Raw genomic sequence first — 26,024 nt, forward strand, 5'->3', positions numbered from 1 at the left:
TTTTTTGTTTGTCTTAATGTAAGTAATCAACTCAGTAATTTTCATGGAGATATCTAAAGGTTAAAAATTTTACCCTATTCACGTGAATTATTTTTTAAATATGCGTATAAATGGGATATGTTTGGGTGTTTTTCGAAAATTTCCCCTAATGGGATTCTTCGGGGCTTTTTTTCCCTCACTCAGGACATGTTGAGGATACAAAATCAGATGAGTTTGCTTCTGTTGCAATTTGTTTAACCTTTTCTCATAAAATGACTGGACTAGTAGGGGTGGGGCGCGGTCTGCGAAGGACAGACAGCCAGCGGACGCTGGGACGCGCACGAGAACCATCACATCAATGTGCTGGAGCTGGACACAGTACGGCTGGCTCTGAAACATTTCGAGAGCCACTTAAAGGGGAAACACGTCCTGATTCGGTCCGACAACACTGCGACGGTCGCATACATCAACCGTCAAGGCGGGGTTCGCTCACAGGCTATGCATCAGATTGCGTCAAAAATCTTGCTGTGGGCTCACAGCCGGTTGAGTTCCCTGTCAGCTTTTCACATACGGGGCAAATTGAACCGTGCTGCAGACCTGTTATCCAGGGGTCAGCTCCTGATGACGGACTGGCGTCTCCACCCTCAGGTGGTGGAGATTATTTGGACCCGTTTCGGTCGGTCGGAGGTGGAACTGTTCGCGTCGCAAGAGACAGTGCACTGTCCGCTGTGGTTTTCCATTCAGAACGACCCATGGGTCACGATGCGCTGGCTCATCGCTGGCCGGGAGGTCAGCTATACGCCTTCCCCCCACTTCCTCTGTTACAGCAGGTTCTGGACAAGGTGCAGGGAAGAAAAGGTACGGGTTATTCTAATAGCCCCGAATTGGCCATCACAGACATGATTCGCGGACCTGAAGTCGCTGCTGTCAGGGACACCGTGGCCCCTGCCAATGAGACCCGACCTGCTGACGCAAGCAGGGGGGGAAATATTCCATCCAGACCCTCAAAAGTGGAGGCTGGTAGCTTGGCCCCTGAAAGGGAGCGTTTATTAGGAGAAGGATTAACCCTGGAGGTGGTGGAGGTCATACAAAATGCCAGAGCTCCCGCGACCCGGACCCTCTACGCTTACAAGTGGAAACAGGGGCGGAGTGGCCATCGGGAGGACCGGGAGATTTCCCGGTCGGCCGGCGGCCAATAAACTCAAGTGAGCCGGCCTGCAAACTGCCTTGCACGGCCATGTGGTGCTCACGAGTTAAAAGTAACATTTCTTGCTCATGTCCCCATGATAAACTCCAAACTTCTACTTTGAAAAGTCCAACCATTATTTGTACCCCTTCATGTCTCTCTACATCTCACTCATGGTTGCGATAGTGAATCAGACTCTCATCAATCCAGCCTACTAAATGATTTTTGTTTAGCCTCCTATCTTTATCTAATTATTTTTGTTCAGATATTACAGAACTTTAATGACCACAAATATAAAATAACCAGCAATTTAATTTGTCTTAAACTAATGTAGAATGGTGCAAAGCCTCATGGGAAACGGTAAATGCGTTAGCCTATCACTGTGAAAGTTATCATTAAACTGGCTAAAAACGACTCACGGAAGCCAACCAGCAAACCTTATCAGTCCTGCCCGTGTATTACGTTATCTACAAGTTATATTAATCTAACAAGACAACAACACAGTCCGTGCTTTACTGTAAGTGGGCCAGTGCGCGTCGGTACGCGGACCGCGGTACCGTTACGAGCCGGAACCTCTCACATCACAGTAGCAGCCTACTCTGTCTTCTGCATGGGCACCGAAGCATGTTGGTGAGCAGGACAAGAAGACCCGAAACCGTGGCGTTTGCAGCGCGCTGTCAGTAAAATCCATTTGTAGAGTAGAGTAGTTGAGAGGGGGAAATAAAGGAGTAAACATGACTGGATGTAATGTTATGGTCAGCAGTGTTAAATCTGCTTGAGAGGCACTAATTGCAGCTCTTTCACATTCTGTATTTCTTTAATTTCTTTCTTTCTTTCTTTTTAGCTAGATAAAATGTGTTAAAATGCACCGGAGTATGGGAAATGGTGTAGCCTTTATAAAAAAAAATTCTGGGGGAGGACCCCCAGACCCCCGATTAAATTGTTTCACCCACATTTTTTTTAATTATTATTTTTGCTTCTGGCACTCATATATTTTGCCATATGGAATGTCACATAACTCTGTTTGAGCGGTGAGCGGTACAGAAATATGTAAATGGTGTGTGTGTGTGTGTGTGTGGTGCCCCACTCCGCCCCTGAGTGGAAAGTGTTTGAGCGCTGGTGCGCTGAGCAAGGCAAGGACCCTTTTCATTGCGGGATTAATGTTATCCTGTGTTTTCTTCACTCTCTGAGCCAAAAGGGCCTCTTGCCTTCTACTCTTAAGTTGTATTTGGCCGCTATCTCAGCTTGCCATGTTGGGATAGACGGTAAGCCGCCAGGCAGCCATGTGCTGGCATCAAGGTTTATGCAGGGGGCCCATCGTTTGTACACACCAGAGCGTCCCTCATCTCCTTCTTGGGATTTGGCCGCAGTATTGGATGCTATGACTAAAGCTCCATTTGAGCCCCTCCGAGAAGTGGACCTTAAGTTTTTATCGTTGAAATCGGCCCTGCTAGTGGCGCTAGTATCAGCGAACTGTATCAGCGAACAGCGTTGGGAACTTGGCAGTCTTGTCTGTTCATCCATCGTGTCTCACTTTTTCTCAGGACAAGAGAACAGCAGTTCTACGTCCTAACCCAGCTTTTCATCCAAAGGTTATAACAGCCGGGTTTAAATCCACTATCGTAAATCTGTCTACCTTTTATCCCCCTCCCTTCAAGTCGGAGGAGGGGGAGAGGTTACATACACTGTGTCCGGTCCGTGCCCTTGACATATATGTGGAACGCACCAGGACGCTGAGACGCTCTAACCAGCTGTTTGTATGCTATGGTTCTCAGGCGGAGGGTAAGGCTTTGTCTAAAGAGCGCTTATCAAAGTGGATAGTGGAGGCTATCACTCTGGCTTACTCTGCGTCAGGCCAGGCACCTCCTCAGGGTCTGAGGGCTCACTCTACCAGGGGTGTGGCGGACTCCTGGGCGCTCTTACAGGGCGTCTCAGTCGAGGACATCTGTGCTGCTGCCTCATGGACAACCTCTCATACATTTGCAAGGTTTTATAGTCTGGATATGACAGGGGCTACAGTGGCTCATTCCATCTTAAGTGCTGCCAGATGATTAGGACCAATAGGTGATCAAACTATCACTGAGGTCAGTGGGATGCTACACCAGTTGGGGCTTGCGTATTTTCAGCGGCCCTGACCATATGTGCGTCAGCAGAGGTTGGGCGGAATCATTTTGGCAATAGTACGAACTCGAGTTTGAAATGAAATAAAACGTTCGGGTTGTGCTACAACCCTGGTTTTACGATTGAGAACGAGAGTTCATACAAACAAGCCTCGCTGACACCCGTCAGGGAGCTGAATGGGTGTCTGAGGACGGGCGGGGCTGTGGAGCATGTTTTTATACTGTGTAGAGATGCAGATCGCGGGGGCGGTTCCACAGTGCCGCCAAAGCCAGGTGGAGGCACCTGGTTGGTTGGAAAGGGCTAACGTGTAAATATTCAGTGGCTGATCTGGGATCAGCAATATGGCAATAGTACGAACTCTCGTTCTCAATCGTAAAACCAGGGTTGTAGCACAACCCGAACGTTTCCTCCCGTCTGACTGCTGCCTCCCTCTTCCACGGTGAAATCAAACTTGCGCCCAGTGGCGGCCTTAGACATCTGGGGGCCCGTTTCAATATTTCATATGAGGCCCGACCCTGTTAAACATAAAATTATTTGCCAGCTATGTGCCCATGTGTCGCTGATGCTTTAAACCCTGAAAGGACGCAGTAAACGCACTATCCATGCATCCCAGGTACGCACAACACATTAAGTGTTAAAATCACTATCAGGGCAAGAAACCAGGACTTCGCAGAAAAAACGAGGACTGAAGTTGGTTTTCATCAAAAAGCAAAATCATTATGTACATTTTCAGACAAACTACAGGCTTTAACTGAATTTAAATTGGCAACAAAAGTAATGAGAGCAAAGTGCTCCGCGTTATTTCAGCACCACGACCACGGACAAGGAAAGGACGAGACATGCGGACAGACAGAAGTCTACAGGTGCTGCGGTGCTGGAGCAGCCACAGACAGCTGTCTCCTTCATTATTAAAATCTGTAGGCCTAAATAAGCTGCCAATAATATCACATTTTAGTTGTGCTCTCGCTGTGCTCATAGTGTACTCATAGATCGCCTGTTTGGAGGCATTTTAACCCGAGGAAAAAAAGGAAAGAGGAGGAAAGTGATTGACAGACGTCAATCATCAGGTTACGCAACTGGGCGCACGTCAGGAGAAAAGCAGGAAAAACAAAAGGACATTAGAAACGCTAAGAGAAAAGGAATAATACTGGGAGAAGGAAAACGAGGGTCTATTGATAGTTTGCGGGCCGTTTTCAAAGGTAAGCCTACATTGTTATTAATATTTCCTGCCGTATTATTAATTAGGAGCGACTAGTAGGCTACAGTCGCGGTGTGGCATCACACGCGCATCAGTCGTTGTAGAGCGGATCTCAGGGGTCGAGTGTGTGACCGCACGGTGGACAGAGCTGTTTGTTGTGTGGTGGATGTAGGCCTGTGTGTGTGTGTGTGTATGATAAGGTGAAACCTATGAATTATTGTACTGTCTTTTACTTGGTGGCTGGCAGCTGGGGGCCCCCCTGGTGGCTGGGGCCCGTTTCAATTGAAACGGTTGAAACATAGGTAAGGCCGCCTATGCTTGCGCCTTGCGCGTGGCGGATTTAAAGGCGAGGAGAGGAGCTCATTTGATTGGTGAAGATCTGACTCGGCTGTGTTAAACCCACTCCACGCCTTCTCCCCGTCCTCTATGCCACTTGCGCCGGTGGGAGGGAAGTAGGCGGGATGCGCCCCACTGCGCTTCGCCTCGCGTTGAAGGAAAATTGCAAACTGCTCCTGGACACGCCCCGTTGGCGAGGCAATGGCAAAGTGCAGGGCAGATCCGCCACGCCTGCACCTAGTCTACGAAAATAGAGCCCATGGTATTATCAGAAGGGTCTCTCACTTAGTTAATCAGTCTTGTCTCACAGCTTAATTGATCCATATTTGACATACTGTTGTGGTATATTTCGATGTCGATGCTGATGAAAATATGACCACTCTGACACGTCTTCTTTGTAGATGGTAAAAAAGAGTTTATTACAAAAAAGATGTAGTGTCAAAAAGCCGAATCTTCGAGAAGTCTCTGGACTGGAGCCAAATATGAGACCTCTGGGTCTTGGCCAAAAGTCCTGACCTTATATAGTATGTTCTCTAAAACTCCACCTCTCTAAACAGAAGGAATGCTTATTTAATCAATAAGAGTCAGCTGCCAAACTGAGTGGTAGCTGATGCCATCAGTTACTTTGGACCTTTTCAAACAATGGTATTTATACCTTGAACTATTTGTTTATCTGTAACTGTCATGCACTCAAGGCTCAGTTATTCTGACAGTAGGTGTCCAGCCTCTTGATACCTTGGTGGCTGAGAGATGCTGCACGAACAGCATGACTCTTTATTTTGATGATCATTATTTATTATTTACTGGTTGTTCCCTTTGGTTATAGACAACCTTCCATCTTATGTGAGAGACTCAATGGATATGCTTAATATGCTAAAAAAGGTTGAAAACCTAAGTAATAATTCAATCTTGGTCACCATGGATATACAAAATGTATATGTAGATGTCCTCTCACCCTGTGGATCTCCTACTGGGGTTCCCGGCTGGGCTCCGGGGCGGGCCGGGGCAGGCCCCTGCTTGCCCTCCTTCCGGCGGCACGACCTGACCTCACCTCTCATTGCAACTTATCACTATCATGAAAATTTATCTACACAAAGGAAAATGATTACATGCATCTTGTTTCTTTTCTTTTCTTTATTATTATTACTGTCACTATTACCGTATTATATACCATATTGTATATAAGTAATAGCACTCCACTAACCTCTCATCCACGCACACACACGCACACACACATACACCTAACACTACATTCATGTATCAACATGGCATGTCTTTTCCTGTTGTTGTCTGTACTTATGTCAATTGTTCGTATGTTTGTCTATGTGGTTATATGTGCTTATAACGTTTTTTGTCCCTCACGTCACCTTGTCTATCACTTCATCACCAATAAAAAAAAAAAAAAAAAGAAATGTTGAAAAAAAAAAGATATACAAAATGTATTTACCAATGTTGACCACCAGGGGGGCTTAAATGCATTGGAATGTTTCCTCAACCAAAGACCCCATGGGTCTACACCAAGTACTGTCTGTTTAAAAGAGCTAGCAGATATAGTGCTCAAAAAGAATGTATTCATGTTTGAAAAAATGTCCTCACTATACAGGCAATGTAAAGGGACAGCCATGGGGAGCAAAATGTCCCCCAACTTCCGCTCCCTTTATGTAGCCTGCTTTGAAAAAGACTATGTTCTGTCTGAAGCCATCCCTTTTTTAAAATGTATAAAACTGTGGAAACGTTATGTTGATGATGTCTTCATGATTTATGAGGGGCCTGAAGACACCCTATTGCATTTCTTTGAGTATCTTAATGGTTGTCATGAGCACTTGAAATTTACTATGAGCCATGATGAACACAAAATTAACTTTTTGGATATTCTTATAAAACGTGAAGGTGGAACACTGGTAACAGATCTCTATAGGAAGGACACTGACATATGTTCCTTTTTACATGGCCGATCATTCCACCCCACCCACCTGATCAATTCAGTCAATTCAGCCGTATTCGAAGAATATGTACTAAAGATGCAGATTACAAAGAACAAGCAAATGAACTTGAACAACGGTTTCAAGACAGACACTATAAGGAACATTGGGTCCATGCTGCAAGATAAAGGTATAATCAAAAAACACAGGAGGAGTGCTTAATAAAGAAAGAAAAACCTAAAAAAGACCATGTTCCAAAATGTTTTTTTATTCTCCTCTTGGTAAAGACTTCCAAGAAATTATTAGAAAGCACCGGCATATCCTGAGTTCTGACCCACTCCTCAAAAAAGAGTTTAAGGATCCTCCACAGGTAGTATTTAAACGCTCAAAAAATCTTAGAGACATGCTGGTTCAATCGGACCTAAAACCAATCAAAAATACTACATTTTTAGATGTGCCCTTTGGCAATTATAGGTGTGGTTCATGCACACAGTGCAACTTCACCTATAAATGCACAAGTTTTAATCATCCAATCTCAGGAAAAGCAATGAAAATCAAGGGCACTATCACATGCTCTACAAAAAATGTTATTTATTTAATCAAATGTCCTTGCGGCCTGGCCTACGTCGGGAAAACCCAAAGGGCAATAAAAACAAGAATTGCTGAGCACAGGAGTGCAATCAGAACACAGGATTTGCGTAGCCCGGTGGCAGTGCACTTCAGGGAAGCTAATCACCCAATTTCTTCCCTGAGATACATTGGCATCGAGCATGTTAAACCCCCCAGAAGAGGTGGAGACCACAGTAGTCTCCTATTGAAAAGAGAGAGCTTCTATATCTTCACCCTCCAAACACTAACCCCCAGAGGCCTAAACCAGGAGTATGATATTAAGCATTTTCTTTAGTCCCCTAAAAAGAGGTTTCTAACACTTGCTCTGTAACTTTAATGATTTATTAATAACTTTGTAACTTTAATGATTTATTAATATTTGTTTTGTAACTTTGGTGATCCTTTATATGTGTAATGTTGGTTGTTTATGCATTTGTATCCACTCTGGATCATATACACGTTGTTTACTACTTTTTTTCTCTCATGATTATGAAATATTTGATTACTGTTTCACTGCTATGATGAAAAAAACTTTTTGACTACAAATGGGTTCCCACTGATTATATTTGTGTTTTTCTGGGCCCAATTGTTTAATGATAAGTGTATGATGTTTTCTATATTTAAAAGATTTTCTATATTTAAAAACTGTATATTTAAAACTATATATTTAAAAGTGTATAATTAAATACTGTAAGCTGAAGGATGTGCCCCTTACCTTCAGGCTTGCCCCTCCTCACCTAATTGGACCTCACACCCATACACCTGTGACCCTATATATGGGTGTGAGTGTTCCTTTGTTCTTGTTGGCACCTGAAGAAGACCACACATGGTCGAAAACCTTTGTGCAAGTGCTAAATATGAACTCATTGACATCTCTTAGAAATGCATGTGCTCTTGTGTGAGCCTATGCAAACAGGATGGAACACTGCAGGGTGACGGGAAAGCGCCAAATTACCAAAAGCACAGTACAAAGTCGCTCCTACAAAGTCGCTCCTTCCAGTCTGTGGGAAAATTCCATTGTTCAAGGGTGAATTGTCTTACAGTGTTAGCATACAATCAGGTAACAGTTATCTTTTGGCAATAGCACATATACAGTACATACAAAGACTTTCGCTGTCTTTCACTGTGCACTGAAAGTACAGTTTGTAATAGTTCTCAATCTTAGGTAGTGTAGATTTAAATGATCTGCTGTTGAGGCTTTGCTTCAAAAGTTTAGCTGCTACACACCACTTCTGTCTAACTACTGTAATCTAGACGAATGCAGGGGCTTGTGACGTAATATAATCCATGGTTTAAATTGCAGGAAGATTACTAAACAATATTTTTTTCTAAGGAAGGTACCCTTTTCACCCATTATAAAGCTTTTCAATTATTATTGATTATTGTCAGATAAGAGCATATTTCAACCAGATCAGACCAGATGTTTATGGAACATGAAAAAGTCTCAAACTCAGTCACCCTGTAATACTGCAGGCACACATCTGAGTGTGACAAATCCTTAGTCTCTTGTCCTGTCTCACACTGGGACACACATAAAGAGACAGGAAGTTTTTACCAGAGACAATTTATCCAATGATCATGAAGGGGTGATGGGATTAAATAGTTCAGTCAAACTGTTTTAAGGGTAGTTATGTAATATAGCTGCACGTCAACCAGGAATGCTTACAAGTAGCTCAGTATTATCTTCAGCACAGTGGGACACCCGCCTATTATGGAACAAGAAAAGCTGTTCTACTTCTATAGAGGGGTTTGCTTGGAGATTCCAAAACATAAACAACAGGAATTTGTTCATTCCGCCATGCAGCTTTTGTTCCCGCTGCACCCTGGAGTGCATTCTTGGAGTGGGATCAATAGATTGAGTGCGATTCTTGTGGCTGTCAGCAAGAAAAAATTAATTTGTCAGCTGTCTTGGCACTGTGTTCGGAAATGTTTGACTGTGTGACCCCTGGGCTCAGTAGGAGTGTGATATAAAGGGAGGCTATATAAATGTTCAGGCAAGAGCACAGGGCCACAGTCTGCCTGCCTGAGGAGACTGTCACACACATCTGCAGATAAAAGGTAAGACAAAAGGCCAGCCACTGGACTATGATTTGATTTGTGTTCTTTGAACGTGAGAAGGAGTTTACATTCTGTTGATAGATATTTTTATAAGCTGTGTTAGTTGTATATTCTTAAATTTGACTTTATGACAAAATTATAATATTTTCCACTATTTGAGGAGAACTTTAAAACGCATTTTATGCAAAATTAGCTCAGCAAAAGAAAGACAACAAGAAACTACACTGATAATCACTGGATAATCATTAATTTTTTTAGTGGCTGAAATTAAGATTTTCTGCTTTTCTTTGTCATATAATTGTAAATTGTACACTGTCCAATAAAAAAATACATTTTAGGCTGAGGAAAGCTGTGCTATTTCTTTTGTAGACTAATCATTGAACAAATCACTGTCTATAATATTTGTGTTTCTAATTTGTTGATTATGTAGGGAGATTAAATTAACAGAAAACTGACACAAAACATTTAATAATTTAAAAAAAGAATGACTTAATATGAGTAACATTTAATATCAGAAACTGGTCTACAGCCCTGTGTGTGTTAACAGTAGTGGAGTAAAGCTTCTCACAGCTGTCTGACTGTGCCAACAGATGAATGCTTCAGTCCTGCCCTCCATCCTGCTGGTCATCTCTGCTGCCCATGCTTTCCAATATTCGGAGCTGTCGCAGTACGTCGACAGCCATCAGGAGGAATATGTAGAGGTACACTCTTCTTGTTTTACCTACACTTTTAAGTGTTGTGACACTGTGAATTGAAGCACTCCACCGAAACAGACTCCATGGAGAAGTTACACTGATTGCACAGATATCATCCATCATTGTGATTTATGAAACAAGCCCTGAACAATTAATCAAAAATCACAAAATGTCAAATTTGTCATAATGATAAAATGTGTTACTTACAATATACCATCATAAATGAAGTGTGGCGCTACAGAGACGGCCCAGCCTACAAACCTCTCCAAAATAAAAGGGATCAGCAGTTATCAGATCATAATCTCAATCATTATTATTGTTCATTTGTTATTATCATTATTTGCACTAAAAGGAGAATACAAAAAATAATCCATACATTTCCATTACAATTGTAATTTATACCTCAATGACTGTCAAAATAATTGTCAATTGTTGTTTAGACCTATAAAACAAATTATTCAAAATAACCCACTGCACATGGTAATTAAACATGTCAGATACTAAAGTCATGATTGGCTCATTGGAATAGGAATGTTGCAGCTACTCCATGAATATTTGTTTTATTCAACACCCACTGCTGTTTACAACACACTTGTATTACTTTAAATTAACTGGAGAGAAATAACAGTACATGAGTTCCTGAGTAATTATGTATTACTGCCCAAAATAATGCAGTTATTTTTTATTATTATAGTGCATCATATAGTGTAATTAAATAACATGTCAAGTGAAAATTGTTTTTTCTGCCATGTTTGTTTTGAAGGATAAACTATTTGTGTTATTGTGTACAATGTTAATATTATCGGATGGATAATATTAGACAAACATCTTTGGACTGTGGGAAGAGCTGAAAATCATATAGAGAACCCACCTAGACACATGGAGAACATGCAAACTCCACCCAGAAAGATCTCAAGCTCAAGCCAGTGTCCTTTATTTGACATTTAACACAAAACCATAATGAAAGTACGAGCATTAGTTCTGTTAAAAACACAACAGAAGTTTAAAAGCATATGTATACAACTGAATAAATAAATAGTTTAACGAATGAATCACATTCAGCACATTGCACAGACATGAAGTGTGCAGAACAGAATGAGTGAATATGTACATGATGAAGTGATTATTGCACGTTGGCTTAACAGCTTTGAGTTTATGGATAAGTGTAAACAGTGTCATTTTGATTATATGGGTAGAAGAGAACAACCAACCTCATTTCTTATTTTATCACCTGAGATTCCTCAATATAGTGTGTACTGTATATATATATACAATACACACACACACACACACACACACACACACACACACACACACACATAGAATACAGAACTGCTGCATGCTGGAGCTTTGTGTTGATATATATATATATATATATATATATATATATATATGTAGTTTGTATCCTACAGAATATGAAAGATGATGCTTTGAATGTGTATGCGTATTTCAGGCTCTGCGGGATTGGGTTGCTATCGAGAGTGACTCCAGTAATGTCCTGAAGAGACCAGACCTGCACCACATGATGGAGAAGGCAGCTCAGAAGTTGAGGCTGATGGGTGGCATGGTGGAGTTGGTGGACATCGGAGAACAGGAAGTCAGTAACAGGGTTGTCCCTCTTTCATTAATAATGTTTATATTAGACACTGTAATTAGGGGCCAGGCAGCGTAAACTGCCTATTGTTTTCTGCAGCATTCTTCTTCTTCTTCCTCTTTTTAGGTAATCCCACTTCCCATAGACGAAAAATCACCAAACTTTGCACAAAGCCAGATATACGCAACTCCAAGGACATGTCAATATTCCTCGGGGGAGGGGGGGCAGGCATTTAAGTTTGAAAATTCCTACCACACCAACCTTATGTGCTACAGTTTTGCAACTTTCACCAAAATGTAGCCCCAATACTTTAGAAACTTGAACTCAGTACAAATTATGAAGTCAGTTTATATTTTTTAAAACTGTAAAAACTATTACACCTTTCTTGTTCCAAAATGTTTGCTCAATTGACACCAAATTTGCTACACTGCATCTTCAGACTGCCACAAAGTTAACACCTGGATTTTTGATATTTGAACAATTGAGCCTACAGTGCATGAAAACGTTTGACTGTAAACATATAAAAGCCAATTCTTGCTAAATACATTTTCAATTTTCCTGAAGGAAATGGAGAATATGTTGGATTTATGGTTAATGAAGTCTGGCAAATATCAGAATTGTATCTCAAAAACGGATTTTTTTAGAAAACATTTGAATTCTGCTCTAAACAATTGGAGTCAATGTAAGAACATTTGTTTTTCTCTTATGAATCAAAACACTCATCATCATTCCATGCTGTCAATATGCATTGCAATGCCCATGTTCCTGTTGTCTGCCTATTTTGTCTCTACTCAGAATTGCCCAAATTTGTCCAATAGTGGCTGCTAAGAAGCAACTTTAACTATCACTATAATTTGTTGCTATGTGAAACAGAGCCTGCTCATCAGGGAGGGTTACAGCAGCAAAAGAGTTGCTGACTACAAAACTGCAGAGAAGCAGTCATGAACTAACTCTGCCCCCTCATTAGTTACCAGAACACTTCAAAGCAGCTTCCCACACTCAATAAACATATGGGGCTCTAATTTCTTACCAGGCGCAAGCGAGGTGCACAGTTGCACAGTGTGGCGCTGCCTGCACAGTGCTAATTACGTCCGGCGCAACACGGCATGCAGCCAATTTGGTAGACTAAGGTGCACCGAGATGAGTGTTGTTTTGGCTATGTTCTGAGCTTTTTTGTACTCTGTTTTTATACTTTTTATACTTGATGTATGTTTTGAGATATCATGTATTCTTCTGTCATTCGTCATCAACAGTACAAACAGCGTCCCAGCCCATAATACGTGGCATCAAACATCTGTTAGCTTTGCCTGGTTTCTATTGAAAAGAGACCAAAACAACTCACCCACTCTCCTCCAGTTACACGTTACGCAGCAACTTTCCATGTCCAGCATAGCGCCCAGGCACTGACAAAACACATCCGTGTCCGACTGGCAGCACAAACATTCAGTTTCAGCGGCCACTGGAAGGCAGTGACCACACATAACCAACCCCCCCCCCTTCCACCAGGGGGTCAGCCCTATGTTCCCACAGCCCAATGATCCCACAGCCCTATGTTCTCTCATTTCTAAGATTTTTTTTTCACAGAAAACTTTGAAAATTAGGCCCTATGTTCCCACAGTCCTATGGTCCCTCAGACCTATGTTCCCTCAGCCCTATGTTGCCTAGATTTCTCTTATTTCTAAGAATTTCCTCAAAATTAAACTCTAAGTCAAGTCATTTTTTTTTGACGTCGAGCCAAACCCCCCCCCCCCCCCCCCCCCCCCCCCCCCACCACCAGAAGCTGTTTTTTGCTCGAACAGTGGTCGAGTTACCGCTATTAACCGAATGGCGCTAATGTTACCAAGCAACTATCTTAAATTACCCCACTAATAATGTCCGGAATTCCTGGTGTACTTACTGTACAAACTTTCTAATGCTTTGTTTACTACTACTAACACTATTTGTATTACTGTAGAAGTTTGTTGTCTAAATTGCACTAACTCATGGAGGTGAGTTTAATTTCGTATAAGGAGTAGCGGTGTTGGAAGGGGTCAGCCCTATGTAACCAGGGCCCTATGTTCCCAGATTTAGCTAAAAGCTACATTACATCTGTTGTCAACTGCTACTGGATAATAGGTTGGGTGTAATTGACTACCAAATTGGGAGAAATTGGGATAAAATCTGATGCAAATTGATGATAAAGGAAATGTGGGAACATAGGGCCTAATTTTGGAATGAAAAAAAGCCTTAGAAATGAGGGAACAAAGGGCAGGACTGAGGGAACATAGGCACGCTTCCATTGAGTGTTCACAGGGACATGAACAGAAGAGGAACTATGCCAGTCTGGTCGCTTTTTCCTCTGTTTGCAACGAGGCCGGTGAAAAATCAATACATGGAGCAGTGGATGACGTAACCGCCATAAACAAGAGATTACAGGTTGCGCAGCGCGTTTGTGTCGCGGTGCCACAGAGACGAGAGCTGGGACACCGGGGCAGCGACCAAGGACTACACTGATGTTGCAAGTTTGGTTTTCAGCCATGAGACGCCAGGTGAAGACAGAGAGCCTCCGTTCTCACTAGTAACCAGTCACAAGTCATGTAGTTAACGATCACAATTACTCCGGAGCTTTTTAATTAAGGTAAAAATTTAGCATAGCCACGGGAATAATCCTGCTTAGTTCCTCTCGTCAAATGTGTACGTTATAATTCTTTTTCAGTTCATCAACTGGTCGGAAAAAACCTGGATGGAGGAATGGAATGGAGGATTTTCCCCAATAGCCTTTTGGAATAGTGAGGTCTTTAGAAAAAATAGGAAACCCCGCTATTACGAAGAATGGAAGTCTGTTTTCGGAAAGGCGGGGTGTAACCGCTAAACCCACACTGTTGGTTAGATGCTGTCATGCCAACATCCCACCATTCCGACATCCTACCACTCCGACATACCACCATTTAGACTACCACATTTCCAACATACCGCTATTCCGACATGCCATCGTCCCACCATTCCAACAAGGCTTACAATATAAGGAAATGTGCGTTACTCAACATGTCACTCCCTCCCACTTATCTGGAATCTCTACTTCTGGACTCTGTCTATATGGCCTGTCTAGCCTCTACCTGGTCTTTTTACTAAACTTAACCAAATCCTTTCATCATTGCGTAAACCCAACGAGTGCAAAATCTTTTTGGGAAAAAACACGCTATGGAATTGTCGGAAAGGCAGGATGTTTAAAAAAAGAAAGAAATACCGTCATTTGGACCATAGGAGGCAAGAATTGTCGGAATGACGGGAAATTTGTTAGAAAATTAAGTGTTGCCATTTAGACAATTAGAGGCCTATGCCAGACTGGTGGGGATGTCAGAAGGTTGGCCCCCCACACTGTTAAGATGATAGACTTTACTGTTCTATTGAGTACTGTTCAAATGGGTTCAGATGTTGAGAGAAATAGACTAACTTCTATGTCGCAGTACAACAGGTTAAGCTGATATTAACTCTCCTTTGACATGCACAGCTGCCCAATGGCCAGATGTTAGGATTGCCTAAAGTGGTGACGGCTCAGTTTGGTAACGACTCCAACAAGCACACAGTGTGCGTCTATGGCCATGTGGATGTCCAACCAGCGAAGAAAGAGGATGGCTGGGCAACAGATCCCTACAACCTGACTGACATCAACGGTAATCCTCTTTTAACTGCTCAGTCACTTATGAGAATAATGGAATGCAGCCACAAACATCACAGTCAGTAAGAGCAGGGACAAGCTCACACATATTTAGTGATTTTTTTTTTTTAATCCTGAAGCTACTTGAGAAGAACTAAAAAAGTTTTGGATGCTCAGATGTGAATGCTTCCTCAGTAAGAATGTTAGTTGATCTCAGTCAATATAAGAGTTAATGAGAGTGTCACTGATTGTCTGATTGAATGTTTTATCTGTAGTATTGTGTAGACTTGTTGATAAATTGATGTCTTATTTTTAAACAATAACAAATATCCCAGGATTCATAAGTTGCTCCTCCAGAGGTATAAAACAGAGAGGGTGTTGGCTCTGCCCAATCTGATGTATTATTATTGGGCAGCAAACTTACAAAAAAGTGCCACTCGATAAAATCAGAGCAAACTGAGCAGAATAACTTGGAATAGATATCTAAGATGAAACCTGGGATGGGGCATAATGTAGACTAAATGGGTCAACCTCTTGTACTCGTCTTGGCTCGATTCAGCTTAAGGTTTTCCAATCAAATTCATTATAGTTGAGTCAGAGGGCCCTAGTTTCGTCGACCAGGTGAAGTCTAGCATCAGCGCAGCTTCGCCACGCCAACGGGGTGTGGCCCAGGTCCATTTCGCAAGTTTGCTGGACAGCGCAGTCAGACTTAGACCAGCGCAGCCCCTCCCCTCGTCCCTCCCACCGGCGCAAACGGTGAAGAGGGAGGAGAGAGGGCGGGAGGGAGACAGGAGGAGGAGAGAAAGGCGTGGAGTGGGTTTGACACAGCCGAGTCAGATCTTCACCAATCAAAGGAGCTCCTCTCCTCACCTTTAACTGCGCGGCGGGTGATGCGCGCTGCAAGTTTGTCATTTTATACTTGGACATGGACGGAGGAAACAGCGACGCCAGAGGCCGAACCTCTCCCAGGAGGAAACAGCTGTTTTGGTCCGGAGGTCCGAGCTCAGAGTGACCAATAATGAGTTTACTAATATACTTAACCAGGATTGATCTGATATACTGAGAACCCCTACCCAATCTAAGAAACAACTAATACACTAATAAAGAAACTCACATTTATTCAAACCCTATGTAAGCAAGATGACAGGTGTACACTAATCACAACATAAACACAGACCATGTGGATTAAATCAGCGTAAAGGACTCGCGCTCTCTCTCTCCCTCCCTCTCTCTCTCTCTCTCTCTCTCTCTGTCCTCCTCTCTCTCTCTCTCTCTCTCTGTCCGTCTCTTTTTTTCTCTTTTTTTTCTGTGATAGAGATGCTGAGTATACTGTAGTAGGCTATATACTGACTATCTGATACCGAGGCTGTTGTGGTGGACTAAGAGAGATGAAGATTTGTGTTTTGTTTTTCATTACAGCTGCGTGATGCGGTCGCTCTCCGCTAATGAATTAATAAGTAAATAAATAAATAAAGGGGATCATCACAACGTGTGGTATCTCAACACGGCAGCGACATGCAGTCATCCACCCTCAGTCCTGCTTTTGGGACATCCACAGCTGCTTTTCAGTGCCAGTTCGTCCCTGCTGTGTTAATTCAGGTGGAGTTTCCATTGCGCGTGCCACAGCCTTTGATCTCTGCTTTGATCTGACGTCAGATGTGACGGGACAATCTATATAGATATAAATTCACGTGTTGATTCCGTTAGTTGCATTAAATAGTGGTTATTGTGGATATTTATTGCATTGAAATGTGTCTGGAACTGTGGAAATCTGCCTGTGAGGTCTTGGTGACGTGTGTGCACTGCAGGTCAGTCAGCCAAACTTCCACTGCACCTGCTGCGCTTCGCTCTGCGCTGAGAATAGACCTGGTTGGAGGTGGCGAGCTTTCAGCGCAACCTCGGCGGGACATTTTCGGACAAAACTTCCACTGCACCAAGCTGAATCTGTGACGCCTCCCCCTGCTGCGCGGCCACGCCTATCTCAGCGCAGCGCGATCTGCCAATCTTCCAATCTGACTTTGCACTAGGCTGCGCTGGTCGAAACTTGCATTAGACCAGCTGCGCTACCTTGCGCCACCTGCGCTGCGCCAGCAAACTAGGGCCCAGAGTCTCTTGGATCTATGTCAGTGAACCATGTGATCATTGTCACTAAGGCCAATCTGACCCATATGTTCTGGTTCTGTAAAAAGCTATATAATTTCTGGAATTCTGTATCTCAAAGTTTATCTGAAGCTTTTAGCAACGATATTAAACCTAGTGCTGAAATTGCAGTCTCTGGAGGGCCTGTCAGCTCTCCTTGCCCAGAGAAGAATCCTGTTGGAGTAGAAATCAGCAAATCCACCCAAGGCTTCGTCTTGGATGAAAGACCAGACACTATTCCTTAAGTTAGAAAAGATGAAATATTGCATTAGAAAGTCAACCCACAATTTTGTTCTTAATGCTTGACCCTACCTTGGATCCAGAGACCTCAACAAACTTGTCTGGTGTGATAATTACGAAAAGTAAATTGCCAGCCTTTATATTTTTGAATATCAACTTTTTGTTAATGTATTTATTATCTATTTCTAAGGGTATTTACTTATTTCCAGTGTAATATTGATTGCAGTGTGCAAATTCCCTTTTTACACACTGATTTTATTTATTCAAATGATGTTGTCTTGCATTGGCAGTGCGGAGACTGGGGAGAGAAAATAAGAAAAAAATATTTTTGTTAAATGTCTGAGATTAATGCTAGTTAAAAAAAATAAATAAATAAGAACATGTTCCAAAAAAAGGAGAAGAAAGTATTTGGTAAGGGCAAACCATTTAAGTCAGTGTCCAACCTGGTCCCAGTGATGAGATTCCAAGTCTGAGAGCTCTTGATTCAAGGCCATGTCATGAGCTACAGGGGTTTATGATGGACAATACACAGCACATGGATCAAGTTAAGCCATATATTTAAGAAGACCGATATTTATTTAACCATTGTTTCTAAATACATTCAGATTAACATACCTACATTGTTACATACTTGAATGTAATAATGAATACAAGTTGATTTATCTAACGCTGTTGGGCTGGAATTCTAAGCAGGAGTCATGCAGCAGTTATTTATTAAATCTCAGACAGCTGTTGCATCTATAAAGCATAAATGAGTAATGATTGGTGTGTTGCCTTCAGGTAACCTATATGGAAGAGGAGCATCAGATAACAAGGCCCCAGTTTTAGCTTGGATCCACGCAGTGGAGGCTTACCAGACCCTCAGTATGGTGAGATCAAGTCCACAACACCACAATATTGAATAGTTCTTCTTCATGCTGATCAACATAATCAAATGTGACTGGGAGCTGCAGAGGCACTATAAGATGAGACCATAGACAGATGAGAGTCATATTTGCATTATCTTTGTCTTGAAATATAAAAAAGCAGATACAGATAATGAGGCAAGATAGGGCCAGAAGAGTACTGCATAGGCTACTGCATACTACTGTTTATGTCAGTAGTTTGTTTTAGGGAAGTGAGAAAGGAGGGAGGAAACAAGCTTCAGTGAAACTAACTTCTGTAAAACCAACTTGCAGTGTCAGTGCTATTACTGTAAAGTCACTGCAGCATTCTGTTTAGAATAGATCAACTGAGCATTCACATCAAAACACATGTTCCAGATACTGTATGCGTAGCTGTTGATAAGACTAATTTCAGACAAAGATAAAAGACTCATGATCATACAATCTGTAAAGGCTGTTGAAACACCACTGGAATTTAAAAATAGGTGCTTATCTCCCATACAAACAAAGTTTTTAGATCAGATTCTCCATCCAAACTGCTTATTGCTAGTGTCACATACAGCCAAACATGTCAAATTGCTATTTTGGTCCACCAGGAGCTGCCAGTGAATGTGAAGTTTGTAATTGAGGGCATGGAGGAGACAGGCTCTAATGGCCTTGATGCCATGATCTTGGCCCAAAGAGACACATTCTTCTCTGATGTGGATTATATAATCATCTCAGACTGTGGCTGGCTCAGCACACGACCTGCCCTCACCTACGGCACCAGAGGCAACTGCTACTTCTTTGCTGAGGTAAGATACTGTGCCTAATCCATAGTTCACACACACACACACACACACACACACACACACACACACACACACACACACATACACACACACTGCACCTGTGTACCGCTTTGCTGCTTTGTGGCAACGTTTTCCTTTGGTGTGTCTGCAGGTTGAAGGACCAAGACAGGATTTACACTCTGGAGTGTATGGTGGTACTGTGATTGAACCAATGACTGACCTCATTGGCATTCTTGGTGAGTGTATTTTTAAATGTGTAGTATCTAATACACATTGTCATTAACATGCATGGTGCTCAGGGAACAAACATTATTTGACTATTATCTAGTCATATTTAACTTTGGCATCTACTAATTAGCTTTTAAGATGCTGTTCAGGGGTCCATCCTTCACAGGACACAGTGTTAGGAAGATGTGGCCTTTGCCATTATACCTGGAAGGCCAACATAAGATGCTCTTGGCCATACAGTATAGGTTCTGACTGTTTTGGCCTTAGGAGTGTAACGGTACACACAAGTCACGGTTCGGTATGTACCTCGGTTATGGGGTCACGGTTTTGTACAACAGACGCTAACTTACAGTAATGTAAAACTAAAATCTGTCTTGTGTTATACAAGTTTTAAAAATATAGAATATAAAACTAGAAAATTTCCTCTGGGAAATTTTGAATGGGCCACGGGAGCTACGGCCGGTTTTGCCATCTCTGTCAACATGGGAATCAAACCCATGACCTCATGATCACTAAACCTGTTCTCTGCCACTTCACCACAGAGTGCTCCCCACTCTTCACACAGACTGCTCTGTCTCCTCCACCTGTAGCTGTCGCTGTTGAATCGTTTTAAGTGGATTTAGTGGATTTTCTTCCATAAAAGAGATTAAAAAATATTATACAAATGATTTGGTAATGGTTCATTTCAACCAGTTACTCTTTCTAAAAAATATGTTGATCTTCCTCTGGCATTTCAAAAATAGAGGAGGGCCAACCTCCTCTAACTCTATGGACCAGCCTCCACTACATGTGCATTGGACTTAGAAAGTACAATAGTTGATCACCACAAAACTCCTCCATGTGCTAATGATCTGATTGAATACACCTGTGTGGCAGCCTGCCCGCAGAGGTTGCCATGGTGACTGCTTACCTTTTACTGGGTGGCACATTTTCTCTGCTTTCTAGTTTTCTTTTAGTTTTTTTATAGCATAAAACACTCAGTAGGTTGTATTTTTGTAGATCAGATCCAAGAGCTGTGCAGTAATTAGTGAGTATGCAAGATCAAGATTGAGGTCTTCCCCTCTGAAGTGTGAGCAGAGTAGACCAATAGACCATGGATGCTAATGTTATTTAAGTGTTAAAGAAACATTGGTGGCCATTCTGCTGGTATTCCTCAGACACACTGATCAGCCCCAGTGGGAAGATCCTGATTCCTGGGATCAGGGATGCAGTGGCCCCTCTCTCTGATGAAGAATGGAAGATGTACCAGGACATCCAGTTTGACATCGACCACTACAAGAACAAGATTGGTGTCAACCAACTCATGTACAGCAACAAGGTGAGGGAGTAATCTTTAAATGATCAAGTTTAATATAATGATGATGAGATGTGATTTTTCATCATGTGATTTCTGCAGGTGGATGTGTTGGCTCACATGTGGCGTTACCCCACCGTCTCCATCCATGGCATTGAGGGAGCCTTCTCTGACCCTGGCACAAAAACTGTGATTCCTGCTAAGGTCACTGCAAAGTTCTCCATCAGACAAGTTCCCAACATGAATCCTGCAATGGTCAAGAAACAGGTAAGATGGAATGTTTTTTTTTTTAGCTAATTGTTAACTCACACAGACCACAACTGCTCTCTATCCTCTTGTTATGATTCTCCAGGTGACAGACTACCTTCACTCAGTGTTTGCCAAGAGGAAGAGCCCTAACAGACTGAAGGTCACGATGGTGATTGGGGCAAAGCCCTGGCTGGCTGACACTAAGCATTCTCTTTATGAGGCGGGGAAGGCTGCTGTCAAACGAGGTACTGACAACAGCTCTCATCCTACGTGAAGCACCCAACATTGCATCAAAATCTTTTGTACAGATAGTATAGCTGAAGCAAACTATAAAACTAACCCTAACCTAAATAAATAGATACTATACACGTTATTTACACTTGAAACTTTAGTGATGTCTCACTTGTTACTTTCTCTGGACAAATGTGTCTGCCAGATGAGTAGTACTAGTATAAAGTTCTAGTTCCACACTGTGAGGGCGTATTCACACCAGGAAAGTCCGATAGTTCACTTGCTTCGGTACAGACCACTTTGCTTTTTTTTTTTTTTTTACAAGCAGACCAACTTTGTAAACAAAAGCATGTGTGTCCCACAGTCGCTCAATCATTGGATAAAAATTATCGGCGGAATCTTCCACGAAAAGTACACAATGGAGGTCATGAATGCGTTTTTTGCTGCCCTTTTAGTTGTACCTGTCCTGTGCTTATTGGTCACTTGGACAACCTCCTGATTGTACATCGTCAAGGATACAGATGTGCAAGATGGCTACTAGGGATGCACACTGTTAACTGATAACAAGAACTTTGCCTTCAGGACAGCTGCACAGATTTGGCAGCATGCGTGTATGATAACAGCAAAAAAAACATTGTTAATCATCCTCTCAGGATGGATGATTGCATTGCCGATTGGCATTAGCCTAGTCACAGACACTCAGAGCATTTAATTCCTATCAGTTAACGGTTATTAATCAGATAACAAGCTTCAGTTATCAGTTAAAGAAATATTAAGAATGTGCATCCATAACGACTACAGGTGCGTCCTCTTCAGCATCTGATAAATGTTTTCCTCTGACCAAATATCAAGGAGGCAGCGTGTCTGTCTCAATCTGTGCTCCATGTTGACCCACGGCTCATTGTTGATCATTTCCACATTTTCTGACAACAACAGAAGCCTGTTGAATCCAAAAAGGCACTTGGATTTTGCATTTGGTTCTGAAAAAGTTAGGTCTGCATTCACACCATATCACACCAGGGTTCTTTTCGGACTCTGGTCCGGACCAAACAAGTGAACCGAGTCCCAGCTGCAGAGGTGGTCTCGGTTCCCGTGTTTGGTCCGCACCAGAGTCCGGTAGTTTGTATTCACACCTCCCCAAAAGGTCAGCACCAAGGAAAAAGTCTGTTTCAATTGCCATAATCCCTTTAGTTTTAGGAGTAAGTTTGTTACCTTTATTTGTCGGGGCAAGCTATTTTTAGAACGGTGGAGCAGAGTTGCGAGCTGCTCAGAGCTACGCTATAGAGGCTAATGGGATTTCTTGGTTTCCCTCATCAAACTCATCAAATACACAATCCAACAACACCAAAACGCTCTGGTGGACAAGTTGTGACCTGCACATTCACCACGCTATGAGATAATAACAGAACGTTACCAGACAGAGTTGTTTTAGAGGGAAATGCAGAGACTGCTTGCCGAAAAACTGCCCCCGATGGGAACGCGCATCAGTGGTTTTGCATGAATTTACATCTAACACAACTCTGTCTCGTAATGTTCCGTTATCTCATAGCGTGGTGAATGTGCAGGTCACAACTTGTCCACCAGAGCGTTTTGGAGTTGTTGGATTGTGTATTGATGAGTTTGATTAAAGAAACCAAGAAATCCCATTAGCCTCCGTAGAGTGGCTCTGAGCAGTTCACGGCTCTGCTCCGCCGTTCTAAAAATAGCTTGCACCGACAATTAAAGGTAACAGATTTTCTCCTAAAACTATAGGGATTATGGCAATGGGCCAATTTGCCAAAATGTTGAACTATCCCTGTAAATGTACTTTGTACATGAGTTCTGTTTCTGTGGCGTTACAGTCTATTCTCCTATTTATGTTTGACACAAATCATTATGTTCAGTCATTCAAACTGTGTGTAAAGCACAGCAAGAGGTAAGACAATTTAACTCTCACTTTTCTTGTAAAGACATATTTGCCAAGACAGTTAGTTTTTTTATCCCTTAGCCTACAGTTAATTTTATTTTCAATCCTTTGTACATTTTTGGCACCCAGTAATGAATGCTTTAGGAAATCTTGTTTAAGTGACAGTTATGATATAAATATATAAATGTCCAGCTTTATTCTGCAGTCAAACACTTGAGATTTCATACCCGTCATTTTTGGACCCTAGTTTTTAACACAGATCCTGATCTGATCCGAGAGGGCGGGACCATCCCTATTGCCAGAACCTTTGTGGATGTGACAGGAAAAAGCATCATCATGATGCCCATCGGAGGCTTTGATGACGGGCTACACTCCCAGAATGAGAAGATGAGCAGGTTTGACCGCACTACCTTCATATGTGACCTGATCCAGCAAAATGAGTCACAGTGACCCAAATTTCAAAATTGAGAGGTAATCAATGTAAATAGGAGAAAATATGCTTTAAAATGAAACCCTAGTCAAAGTCATACATTGGATGGTTTTCAAGATATGGCCATTTGAATTATGGTCTTCCACTCTCTTTTTCCGATTAAAAACCTGAGAGAAAACAATATAACGTCTCTGGCCAGCGGATGTCTGTTCCTGTACCACGTGATTATACGCACCCCCTTGTTGTTATAGAGGCACCATTCAATGACCCTCGGAAAGCAGATAATTCACATGCGGCTACAGCTCGTCTCTATCATAAACGGTTCGGAAGTTGTAATGCTTTGTTGATGTTTTGTAAAACATGTGCAAGCGTTGTGTCGATGCTACATTCGGTTTAGTGTCGATGCTACGCTCGATTTAGCATCTGTTCCCGTACTACGCGATTAGGACCCCGTTCTTGTTGTCACAAAAGCACCATTCAAGGACACTCAGGAAGCGAGGAATCCCGGGATTCAGATGCAGTTTACAGCTCGTCTCTATCATAAATGGATTTAATGTTGTGGCAAGGCAAGGCAAGGCAATTTTATTTGTATAGCCTGTTTTTACAAACAGTTTGTCTCAAAGGGCTTTACATGGCATCACAACAACATCCTCTGCCCTTAGACCCTCACATCCGCTGAGGAAAAACTCCATGGAAAACCCTTTTAACAGGGAAAAATTGGAGAAACCTCAGGGTGAGCAACAGAGGAGGAATCCCTCACCCAGGACGGGCAGACGTGCAATAGATGTTGTTACAGACAAGAAAACAATTTATAGTTTGTGACACAGAATGTGGGAAACATGTTGAAATGTTAAAAGAGTTGATGAAGGCAGCTTCTGGTGGGGGGTGGGGGGGTGGGGGCAGGGAGAGCTGGCTTAATGGGAGGACTGGATGGCAGACTGGTTCATGGGAAGGGAGGGCAGGCCAGGCTAACAGCAGGGGAAAGGGCGGGAGGGGGGCGGTGGGGGGGTAGATTGTTTTAGAATGTAGGCTAATTTATTTGGGAGATTGTTTTAAATGTCATTTCTTTGAAATCTGCAAAAAAAAAATAATAATAATTTTTTGTTGGTTTTTCATGGTATCAGCTCTAAAAATAGAATGTTGCGACTTCCGACTCATTTCGCCAGAGCAGGTCACATATGATAGTCAAACCCCAACCCCTGCAGATAATGGTGTTGGCAGATTGATAGTATATGTAAAGATAACTCACATGAAGTTCCTTGTACACATTTCAACAGGCAACAGGTTTAGTCTCTTTTCCCTCTCACAGGTACAACTACATCGAGGGAACCAAATTATTCATCGCCTACCTGCATGAAGTGTCCCAGATTAGAAAGACAACTGTGTGATGTTGCGCAGCTCTGTTCTCTCAGACATTCCAGCTACAATGAACTTTCCCTGAAACACTCTGATGTCTTTTTCGGCTTTCTATCTATCTATCTATCTATCTATCTATCTATCTATCTATCTATCTATCTATCTATCTATCTATCTATCTATCTATCTATCTATCTATCTATCTATCTATCTATCTATCTATCTATCTATCTATGACATTGTCGTTAAGTGTTTTCATCACCCTCACTTCGAATGTGTTTTTGCCCCATGTAAAGTCAGACTGTACTGTATGTGTGTGTCATGTAGTAAAAGCTGTACAATGCAACAGTGTGTATTTGTTTGTGTAATGATGAGACAAACACATTATATGTCAGCCATGAGATGTTTATTTGCCAGTCAACATACTGAGGACTCATGCAGTGACTCATTTCAGAGCTGTTCTTTACTCTTTGATAGTTGCCATTGTTCTATGAGAATGTTGCAACCTGCACGACAAACTTATAAAGTCTCAAATATGGCATTAAAAAGCACAAAAAATACTATAAAAACATAAAATCTTGGAAGCTTTACTTTAATGATTTTTTAATTGCAGGAATTCATTTACAGTTTTTCTCAGTCACTTTGGTGCTTTTCTCAGATCAGAATGGAAATTCTCATAGCTATTAGTTCAACCTTCACAACATTTAGCCATTCGTGCACTTCATAGTAGCAATTTCTTGTTCCTCTGTACAAATTGCAAATGCTTTTGCACATGTATCAGTTGCTTCCATACAATTCTGCTGTTTTATAACATGAATGCGGCATACTTAATTTTTAATGGCACTTATACATTTCCTGCTATATTCTCCACAGTGAGTACCACTAGGCATCACTATGGAGATGTTTTTACATACTGTAAGCCTACATATCTATACTATAAA

General features: G+C 42.0%; 1 protein-coding gene across 1 annotated transcript; it reads left to right on the forward strand.

Moving 5' to 3' along the window:
* Positions 1–9,965: 9,965 nt before the first annotated feature.
* Positions 9,966–25,429, forward strand: LOC146971375 (cytosolic non-specific dipeptidase-like). The gene is made up of 11 exons (XM_085803373.1): positions 9,966–10,110; positions 11,558–11,701; positions 15,189–15,351; positions 18,495–18,583; positions 19,195–19,392; positions 19,541–19,625; positions 20,775–20,935; positions 21,014–21,178; positions 21,264–21,405; positions 23,545–23,692; positions 25,037–25,429. The coding sequence occupies exons 1-11, from the start codon at positions 10,000–10,002 to the stop codon at positions 25,113–25,115; spliced, it is 1,485 nt and encodes a 494-aa protein (XP_085659499.1). The 5' UTR covers positions 9,966–9,999; the 3' UTR covers positions 25,116–25,429.
* The last annotated feature ends 595 nt before the right edge of the window (positions 25,430–26,024 follow it).

This window comes from Trachurus japonicus, chromosome 16 (genome assembly GCF_045865225.1).
Source record: "Trachurus japonicus isolate A0001 chromosome 16, Traja_1.0".
NCBI classification, from domain to species: domain Eukaryota; kingdom Metazoa; phylum Chordata; class Actinopteri; order Carangiformes; family Carangidae; genus Trachurus; species Trachurus japonicus.